The 11309-nt window shown below is 36.1% G+C and overlaps 1 protein-coding gene across 4 annotated transcripts; it reads right to left on the bottom strand.

Moving 5' to 3' along the window:
* Positions 1-2912: 2912 nt before the first annotated feature.
* On the bottom strand, positions 2913-11217 carry LOC131946042 (deoxyhypusine synthase-like). Of its 4 annotated transcripts, none has more exons than XM_059306676.1 (9): positions 11081-11217; positions 9616-9808; positions 8853-9017; positions 8461-8676; positions 7638-7724; positions 7260-7365; positions 6804-6907; positions 5502-5627; positions 2913-3996 (listed from the first exon to the last, which is right to left on the bottom strand). In XM_059306676.1, exons 2-9 carry the CDS (start codon positions 9805-9807, stop codon positions 3895-3897), a joined length of 1098 nt encoding a protein of 365 aa, XP_059162659.1. In that variant the 5' UTR covers position 9808; positions 11081-11217; the 3' UTR covers positions 2913-3894. The 4 variants fall into 4 exon arrangements, with proteins under 4 accessions (XP_059162659.1, XP_059162658.1, XP_059162657.1 ...); XM_059306675.1 differs by having other exon boundaries at positions 9616-9847; positions 11103-11217; XM_059306674.1 differs by having other exon boundaries at positions 9616-9839; positions 11103-11217.
* Between the last annotated feature and the right edge of the window lie 92 nt (positions 11218-11309).

Here is an 11309-nt window from a genome sequence, read left to right as displayed (position 1 = left end):
AAGAAATTTCCTCAATGTTAGGAATAGGGTACCTATTTAGCTCTATTTGCTTATTCAGTGTAGTTTTATAATCTCCACAAATTCTTATAGAACCATCCTTCTTTAACACTGGCACAATGGGTGTCGCCCAATCGGAATAGTCTACCTTCTTTATAATGCCATTAGATTCCAATCTACTTAGCTCATCTTCAATTTTATTCCTCATTGCATAAGGTGGAACTCTAGCTTTGCAGTATCTTGGATTTGTATCTTTAATGCTTAACTTCACTGTTCTATCATTTAGTAAACCTGAATTACCAAAAACACATTTATTTTCAGATATAACTTTATCTAGTGAAGTAAGACTAGATTCTTTTACATTCTTCAATGAACAAATACTCTCCCAATTTAACTTAAGATCACTTAACCAGTTCCTACCTAGTAATGGCGGTCCATTTCCTTCAACCACAAGAAGAGGAAGTTTAACACTTTGACCATTATAACTTACATGAACCATACACTCTCCTATTACCGGAACATTGTCACCAGTGTATGTTGTTAGACACTTGTGACATGGCTGTAGAGGCACTGATCCTCCTATGACAGCGTCAAAATCTTTCTTTGTTATGACTGTTAGAGATGCTCCAGTGTCAAGTTGGAAGCTGATGCTCTTACCGTTGATATTAACTGGTACATTGATGGGAGCATGACTTATTGATTTCACAGAGAACAGGTTGAAATCCGGCTGCGAATCAGTTTGAGCATTTTCACAGGTAGAGTGGTTCATTGGTTGGGTTAGGTAGTCTTGGTGAGAGTTAACATAGTGCTGCCTTTGGTTGCGGTACTGTCTTGACTGGCTAGATTTAGCAACAGACGAAGACTTTGCAAAGCAGGCCTTGGCAATGTGACCTTGCTTACCGCACTTATAACAAGTTGCTAACTTGAACTTGCACCGATGAGATGCATGGGGACCTTTGCATCGATGACATTTTTGATAATTATTACTAGATTTAGATCTAGGATTTGAACGAGCAGGCTGTTTAGCATAAGTTGGAATGCTCTGATGGGGTTGATGTTTATTGACTAACCTGCTGTTTACTGCATGGATCCCTGAAGGCGTAAGAGATTTCGCCGCATCTGATGACTGCTGGAATGAAGTTGCAAGTTGTATTGCTTTTTCTAATGTTAGATCTGACTCGAGCAGCAACTTTCTTTGAATATCAGGGCTGTTTACACCTGTCACAAACTTTTCACACAGTCTGTCAGACAGCGTTTCTCCAAATTCACAAAATTCACTTAAATGACGTAAAGCAGCAACATATTCTGATATCGACTCGTTTGGTTGACGAGTCCTACTGTCAAATCTAGCTCGACATAAAAACTTTGATGGGGTAGGCGCATGGTGGTCTGTTAGCAATTTGCTCAGCTCGTTAAAGCTCTTGGTAGTTAGACTAGCTGGTGTGCATAAGTCTTTTAGTAGCCTAAATTGTTGAGGCCCTATGACTGTTAACAAAACAGCTCTCTTTTTGGCTTCTATCGTCACGTCGTTAGCTTCTAGGTAAAAGCTTAACCTCTCTAGGTAATCTTGAATGATTTCATCATTCGCATCAAATTCTTTTATTTGGCCATACAGCGCCATAATTCTAGAAATAATTAGCTAATAAGCTCTAGCAAACCTCTTTTTTGCGTAAGTAGGTGCTCTTTCTAGTAGATGTTTATCCTTCGTCGCCAGTTATAATAGATTGACGACAGAAGCCTGTGGTTGTATATAACACATTTAATGGGTCTAACTACCTCACGATGGAAACACACAGAGAGGACGGAAGGAAGTACACAAGGGACATCACTCAAGATAACAATATTATAAATATAACTAATACAGAAGAGTGAGTTCCCTTGACCTCACAATTATTTCAATCTATTACATGGGCTGTTTAGAATTTAATATTAAGTTTAAAATTTAAAATGAAATACCTGATGAAAAATTAAATATGGCCTACTAAAGAATTGAATATGTTCAAAATACTAAATGTTTTGATTAAAGTAAGTCTCAGTTGAAAGTTAAAAAAGCTAGAATTTTGATAGTATAAAAGCGCTACCATCTGATCACAAATTGGTTGTTGGTTTGTATCTAGGTAGAAATTATTTATTGATAACTTTTTAAATTTGTACTTGTATGAAGCCACATTCCTAACTTGTTTTGTTCATGTGTCCAATTATTACATCCCTCTATTTAAACAATCTTTAAATATGAAAGAATTTACCTCTGTTTTATCCATTTGGCAATGCTAAGACTAGTAACAAAATATTAAGACAATTACAAATTGAAGTTTAACCATGTAAGAAAACTTAAGTATGAACCCAAGGTCTATCTCAGACTGTTTATTTTACTTCTTTATTCTCATCATCATTTCACTTCTTTATTCTCATCATCATTTCATTTCTTTATTCTCATCATCATTTCATTTCTTTATTCTCATCATCTTTCATTTCTTTATTCTCATCATCATTTCATTTCTTTATTCTCATCATCATTTTACTTCTTTATTCTCATCATCATTTCATTTCTTTATTCTCATCATCATTTCATTTCTTTATTCTCATCATCATTTTACTTCTTTATTCTCATCATCATTTCATTTCTTTATTCTCATCATCATTTCATTTCTTTATTCTCATCATCATTTCATTTCTTTATTCTCATCATCATTTCATTTCTTTATTCTCATCATCATTTCATTTCTTTATTCTCATCATCATTTCATTTCTTTATTCTCATCATCATTTCATTTCTTTATTCTCATCATCATTTCATTTCTTTATTCTCATCATTTCATTTCTTTATTCTCATCATCATTTCATTTATTACCCAACAAAGCACTAAACAAGACTGTTACAGGGTAGTATATTCTATATATTTAATATGTAAAAATTATATATACAGCTAAATCATTGAGAACTTGTGCTCTCAATAAAATCATTGCTCACAACTTTTGAATGAACAGTAACATTTCCTAACAACATATTAAAAATATCAGATAACATACAAAGGCTATAAATGTAAAAACAAGAAAAATCATAAAAGAATAAACAATTTGTGAAAAAACATTCAATTTCAATGATACTGCAATACACATTGTACAGTCTAGTAATTTGAAAGTAGTCTTAAACTGAGCCTAGTGTGTTATGGGTTTCTATGACATTTTAGAAATATCTTGTGTTTGCTGTGCCTTGAGTCAATGATTTTTATTTTAGGGGTTCATTATACATAAAATATATGGGTATATGTATATACATATTTATTTATACACATTTTAATATGTATTGACTTAAATAACCAGCATTTTACTCATAACTAGACTTTTGCAAACTTTTCTTTAATGTTTTGATATGACCAATCTCATTTTTATTAACCCTCTAGTTGCTGGAAATAAATCTTCAATTAATTAATTTATTCTCTTTTACTTGTACAATAATGCCTCAATAAGCCAATGTTTTTATTTTAAGCACTGTAAATAAAACTGAATAAATATTGTTACATGAGAAATTATTTTAGTACTTTGAGCTATCTAAAAACTTGGACAGATATCCAAATAATTTGTTTATGCATAAATAAAGTCAGGTAGGCCTATGAATAACAGCTACTACAAGAGACAATTTCATCCATCACAATGATACCTAAGCACCAGTCACATCTGACATCAATGTCATGTCCATGTCACCAGTGGTATGAAAATGTCACCAGTCGCATGTAAATGTCACCAATTACATGTTAATGTCACCAATGTCATGTAAATGTCAAAAACAGCTTGTAAATGACACAATGCGAGATCCAATTGAGCAAAAGTCAAGTTACACAGCAAAACTACACAGTTTATAAAACAACAATAAAACAAGTGGGTAGTGGAGACGGCATCAGTCATTGCGCTTTGAGTAAAATTCTGTAAACTCCTTCTCTCTGCTAGCAAAGGTTTCCCCCACCAAGATGGGGAATATCACAGTAGCTTCACCATACACCTGGAGATATGTGAGAAGTAGCAGAATTGGTTTAAGTCATTCATCAAAGCTTTAAATAACTAATATGAATAACTACTGTAAAATAATTAAAAGACCTCTTCTACAAAAAAAAAACAACTTTTGAGCAAAGTTCTACGTTCAGTCTTGGTTAACTCATTTCAACAGGGTGGGCGCCTACTTTAATATTGTATCAGGTTACAACCTATTTTAAACAGCGTTAACTGTCAGGTTTAACTGGGTTTAACTCACTTTAACAGCATGACTGCCTGGTTTAACTCACTTTAGCAGCATGCCTGTCAGGTTTAACTGGGTTTAACTCACTTTAACAGCATGACTGCCTGGTTTAACTCACTTTAGCAGCATGCCTGTCAGGTTTAACTGGGTTTAACTCACTTTAACAGCATGACTGCCTGGTTTAACTGGGTTTAACTCACTTTAACAGCGTTAACTGTCAGGTTTAACTGGGTTTAACTCACTTTAACAGTGTGACTGCCTGGTTTAACTGGGTTTAACTCACTTTAACAGCGTTAACTGTCAGGTTTAACTGGGTTTAACTCACTTTAACAGCATGACTGCCTGGTTTAACTCACTTTAGCAGCATGCCTGTCAGGTTTAACTGGGTTTAACTCACTTTAACAGCGTTAACTGTCAGGTTTAACTGGGTTCACCTCACTTTAACAGCATGACTGCCTGGTTTAACTGGGTTTAACTCACTTTAACAGCATGACTGCCTGGTTTAACTCACTTTAACAGCATGACTGTCAGGTTTAACTGGGTTTAACTCACTTTGACAGCATGACTGCCTGGTTTAACAGAGTTTAACTCACTTTAACAGCATGACTGCCTGGTTTAACTGAGTTTAACTCACTTTAACCATGTGACTGCCTGGTTTAACTGGGTTTAACTCACTTTAATAGCATGACTGCCTGGTTTAACTGGGTTTAACTCACTTTAACAGCATGACTGCCTGGTTTAACTCACTTTAACAGCATGACTGTCAGGTTTAACTGGGTTTAACTCACTTTGACAGCATGACTGCCTGGTTTAACAGAGTTTAACTCACTTTAACAGCATGACTGCCTGGTTTAACTGAGTTTAACTCACTTTAACCATGTGACTGCCTGGTTTAACTGGGTTTAACTCACTTTAATAGCATGACTGCCTGGTTTAACTGGGTTTAACTCACTTTAACAGCATGACTGCCTGGTTTAACTCACTTTAACAGCATGACTGTCAGGTTTAACTGGGTTTAACTCACTTTGACAGCATGACTGCCTGGTTTAACAGAGTTTAACTCACTTTAACAGCATGACTGCCTGGTTTAACTGAGTTTAACTCACTTTAACCATGTGACTGCCTGGTTTAACTGGGTTTAACTCACTTTAACAGCGTGACTGCCTGGTTTAACTGGGTTTAACTCACTTTAACAGCATGACTGCCTGGTTTAACTGGGTTTAACTCACTTTAACAGCGTTAACTGTCAGGTTTAACTGGGTTTAACTCACTTTAACAGCATGACTGCCAGGTTTGATTTTACCCCAAGACACGGCTTCATCAGGGCGAGCTCCAGCATCGCTGCCATCAAATTCACACGCCGTGTTGACATACACAGAGAAATCTGCACCATTTCTCTAGAGTAGAGGAAAGACTAGGTTTAACAATTAGTTCACATACACAGAGAAATCTGCACCATTTCTCTAGAGTAGAGGAAAGACTAGGTTTAACAATTAGTTCACATACACAGAGAAATCTGCACCATTTCTCTAGAGTAGAGGAAAGACTAGGTTTAACAATTAGTTCACATACACAGAGAAATCTGCACCATTTCTCTAGAGTAGAGGAAAGACTAGGTTTAACAATTAGTTCACATACACAGAGAAATCTGCACCATTTCTCTAGAGTAGAGGAAAGACTAGGTTTAACAATTAGTTCACATACACAGAGAAATCTGCACCATTTCTCTAGAGTAGAGGAAAGACTAGGTTTAACAATTAGTTCACATTCACAGAGAAGTCTGCACCATTTCTCTAGAGTAGAGGAAAGACTAGGTTTAACAATTAGTTCACATACACAGAGAAATCTGCACCATTTCTCTAGAGTAGAGGAAAGACTAGGTTTAACAATTAGTTCACATACACAGAGAAATCTGCACCATTTCTCTAGAGTAGAGGAAAGACTAGGTTTAACAATTAGTTCACATTCACAGAGAAGTCTGCACCATTTCTCTAGAGTAGAGGAAAGACTAGGTTTAACAACTAGTTCACATACACAGAGAAATCTGCACCATTTCTCTAGAGTAGAGGAAAGACTAGGTTTAACAATAAGTTCACATACACAGAGAAGTCTGCACCATTTCTCTAGAGTAGAGTAAAGACTAGGTTTAACAATTAGTTCACATACACAGAGAAATCTGCACCATTTCTCTAGAGTAGAGGAAAGACTAGGTTTAACAACTAGTTCACATACACAGAGAAATCTGCACCATTTCTCTAGAGTAGAGGAAAGACTAGGTTTAACAATTAGTTCACATACACAGAGAAATCTGCAACATTTCTCTAGAGTAGAGGAAAGACTAGGTTTAACAATTAGGTCATGGTCAATAGTGTTAGCAAATTAAATTTTTACAGGAAATTATAGATTTTAAGAGTGTTATAGTATAACTTCCATATAACACTAGCTTAATATTTAACTAAGTATACACAGTTTATACTAGACTAAATGTGTATGTTGAATATATAGAAATTTTATGTCATATATTACTAATATACAAATTGTACATAAAAATGCAGAAAACGTATGTATCTCACCATAAGATTAGCGTTACACGTGTGGTGTTTGATCATGCCTCCACCAAGTATAATCATTCCTGTGTTCACTGCGTAAACAGCCTGGCTGTTCATACGTCGGATGTCTACAACAGCAATTATAAAGTACAACCAGGGGTAAACATGGTAAGTTGGAGGTGTTTGAGAAATGGTCAGGCTGACCTCAGAATTTTAGAAAAGGTCAGATTGACCTCAGAATTTTAGGAATGGTCAGATTGACCCAAGGATTTTAGCAATGGTCAGGCAGACCTCAGAATTTTTGGAATGGTCAGATTGACCTAAGGATTTTAGGAATGATAAGACAGACCTAAGGATTTTAGAAAATGTCAGGCTGACCTCAGAATTTTAGAAAAGGTCAGACTGACCTAAACTGAAAGTGTGAATACATCAGCATAAACAAGTCAATTACCCCCCCCCCCCCCCCCACGCTTTACCCACCTTCCACTATGTCAATAACAAGCCCAGGTTTCTGGTAGGAGTGGAAGTAGATCATATCACCCAGAGAGCCATCTGTCAAAGCTGGACAAAAAACTGGAATGTTGTTCTAAAGGAATGGAATAAATGATAGAAAAATATTAATTTCATAATGACACACTACACTCCATTCACCAAATTATTTTAAAATTACTAACTAGGAAATAGAAAAATAAAAGCTTACATCTTTTTAAGTATTTATATAATTTAGTATTTATTCCATGTTTGGTATGTGCACAAAGTAATACAACAGTATTTATTAAAAACTTACATTAACCAAAATTGTACTGTTAAAATGCAACAACCTAACATCATAACTATTCTCCATTAAAAGGCACCAACCTTATAGGCCCAGTAGTATATAGAATCTGGGTTGTCGATTTCTTTGCCTAATCGTGAAATGATCTTGGAAGGCGTCCACTTCTCTCCCTGAAAAAGTTTTAATTGAATTTTATCATTTTTATCTATCGTGGCAAACATGACTGTTAACCATGAAGGACATGTGAAGTAGAGTTTTTTCTACCTCAGTGTAAAAAGGGATTTTTGTGATCTGTACTATTCCAAAAGAATGGATGGCTAGGTCTAAAGAGGTTTCTTTCCTTTTTATTTTCATACCTTGGTAAAGTACCCATCGGAAATGGATGGACTCAGAAATGACCTATGGACAACTCTAAGACTAAACTCAAGACTTTCACGTCAGCGACCACATACTCTCTCAATTAACCACTAACCTTCAGAGAAAGCATATGCAGTAACTAACTGTCCTTACCTCCTTCTGTTCCTCCACCATACTGTCCAGTATGATAGTGACCCAGCATTAACTAACTGTCCTTACCTCCTTCTGTTCCTCCACCAGACTGTCCAGTATGATAGTGACCCAGCATTAACTAACTGTCCTTACCTCCTTCTGTTCCTCCACCATACTGTCCAGTAAGATAGTGACCCAGCATTAACTAACTGTCCTTACCTCCTTCTGTTCCTCCACCATACTGTCCAGTATGATAGTGACCCAGCATTAACTAACTGTCCTTACCTCCTTCTGTTCCTCCACCATACTGTCCAGTATGATAGTGACCCAGCATTAACTAACTGTCCTTACCTCCTTCTGTTCCTCCACCATACTGTCCAGTATGATAGTGACCCAGCATTAACTAACTGTCCTTACCTCCTTCTGTTCCTCCACCATGCTGTCCAGTATTGGAGTGACCCAGGTCTCAAACAGGCAATAGTTAGAGTTGGGCACCAGCAAGTTGCCGATCCTGTTCAATCCTTTACTGCGAAGCTCCTTGCCAGGTAGAGAAAAGTCTCCCATGTAAGTTGGTGCCATACATTTGATAAAATCTTCCTCAATACCCCCTGCGCTGCTCACCACACAATCAACCTGATTTAGGAATCGTAAAAAAATCAAACACACCTCAAATTAATAATTCAAAAACTAAATAAATAATAATAGTACTCATGTTGTACATCAATTATTTTTTTGTAATTATTTATTTATTAATCTACACTCAGGGTGTTTTAAATATAAGTCATCTTAGTTAAAGAACCAGTACTCACCATATTATGTTGTACAAGGTACCTGATTATCTCCCTTGTACCAGCTGAGACAAGGTTGGATGTGTAGCTGAGAAAAATGGTACAGTTGGTTAACTCCCTTCCACATGGGTTAAGGTTCATGGCTGGTTTCTTCTCAGCTGGGATTTCTTGAAACTTGCAATCAATCTGTCAGATATTTTACCAAAGTAATTTTCAGTTACATCTGCTAATTACATGTTATAAAAACAATTTAGTTTAGATATTTTCTCTATAATTTACCAAATATTCCATGCTTTCCATGGCACTTTAATCAATTATTAACAGATATGATTAAAAAAAAAATCAATCTGACACTTTCAGTAGTTGGATTGTTTAGTAAGAAAAAATATGAGAAAGTGAAAACTGGAAAAACCAAAATAAAAAATGAAGATACATGATAAAAATTTTTTTTTTTTTCAAATAAATGAAAATATTAGCTGTCGAAAACAGCAGCTGGAGTGATCACACTGCATACTACTACAGCAGCTACTTTAGTGTGGGCTACTTACCATTCTGTTGATCTCTGTGATGGACTACTACAGCAGCAGCTTGCATGTGGGCTACCTACCATTCTGTTGATCTCTGTGATGGACTACTACAGCAGCAGCTTGCATATGGGCTACCTACCATTCTGTTGATCTCTGTGATGGACTACTACAGCAGCAGCTTAAGTGTGGGCTACCTACCATTCTGTTGATCTCTGTGATGGACTACTACAGCAGCAGCTTAAGTGTGGGCTACCTACCATTCTGTTGATCTCTGTGATGGACTGCCCCACACTTGTAGCCTGGAACCCCGTCCGCGTCATACTCTCAAACAGCTTGTGGTAGTTGACGCCTTCATTAAAATCATATCCCCGGATGACCTCTGTGTGCTCAGGCATGTCATCACTTTTCACTAGCACTGCATCCACTGCTATTCCAGGAATGGTTGCCATACTGAAGCAGTATCAACAGAGATGGGTGGGTACTATAGGCCTACATTTTATAATTTAAAAATTATGGAATCCACAATAAAAGGTAGGCCTACTCATAAAACAAATGTAACATCTGAACATCCTATTGTACATTCATGTAAACAACAAAATTTAGTATCTGGAGCGGGGGGAGAGGTCGTTTTGCTAGGGAAACAATACAAAGGTGTCAAAGGGCAAGGGTCGACTCAAAATATCATCTGATTAAAGAAGCAGATGAGAGAGATGTCAGTGAATGATGTCTTTGATTTATCAATGAATGATTGAGATCAGACTCACCAGAGATGACAGATTTGAGTATTCAAAGTATTGAATTATTGATCTAGAATCTAGTATTAAGTATTGAATTGACAGTGACACCTGTCACACTGCTGATTCTGAACTCGTCTCATGTCTGAACTGAAACTGACTGTCCTGTCTGTCGCCTGTCTGTAGTCTGTATGGTTTTGGTAGTATTACTCGCTAACTTGGAGGCGTGGTCGGTTGCTAACAACAATATGGCGCCCGGACCGGACGCTTGACTTCCGACGATTTTTCGGCCAAATTCCAGAGACCTTCTACTAATTAGTTTTTAAAATGTTTACCACGCGCAAAATGGCGGGACTTTCACGTTATAACAACAAGCTATAGGTGGCAGGGCTATATATGCCAGAAAAGCATTTTAAAATTTGCGTTTGAGAATGAAGGCTAAATTTAAAAGTTGGTTTCATCAAAAATACTAGAACTTTTTAAATATCGATTTCCATATTACAAAATTGATTTCCATACTAAAGCATTATTAGTTTTATCAGTCTATGAAAAAATAAATCAAATATCGTCAACCGTTTTTTTATGAGACCAGCCGAAAAAATGACAACCAAATTTTTTTTGAAAAAAAAACCACGTGACCACTATTTGGTGATCACTAGTGAGGAACTCTTGTGCATGGCCACTTAAAAAGTCTAACTTGATTTGTGGTTTTCTTTAGCTTCAAGCTTAAGAAGAGTTGTCATGGAGAGATGTGTTGGACATGGCAGTGATTGACAATAAATATTAAATTAAGTAATTTAGTTTAAAACGAACTAAAAACTCCAAAGTTAGTGCCTAATGGATTAAATATGGATGTCTATTATTCAGTGGTCATGTTTAAATTGATAATTGCGTAAATTCTAGATTTAGTGAGAAAAACTAGGTTTTGGTAGACAACTAGACATAGAATTAGAATCATAGATCTAGAAATAGATAGATATTTTTATACCGGTTTGTAAAGGAACTTTAACCTGTGTTTATTTCGTAAACTCCTTTGAGGCCTTTGCAAGCCCAAGTAATTATGAATAACTTTTTCAGTACTTGCGTGACAACAACACAACAGCCATGTGTATTATAAAATGTAAACAATAGTGTTGCTTTTCCCGGTTACATTTCCGGTTGTTTTTTTAAACTTCATTTTGTGTTGTGAAAAGCCCACGGTCTTACATAGTTATGTC

The sequence above is a fragment of the Physella acuta genome, unplaced genomic scaffold (genome assembly GCF_028476545.2).
Source record: "Physella acuta isolate Inbredline_101_S28 unplaced genomic scaffold, ASM2847654v3 ptg000543l, whole genome shotgun sequence".
NCBI classification, from domain to species: domain Eukaryota; kingdom Metazoa; phylum Mollusca; class Gastropoda; family Physidae; genus Physella; species Physella acuta.
This window is presented reverse-complemented; position numbering and strand designations above follow the sequence as displayed.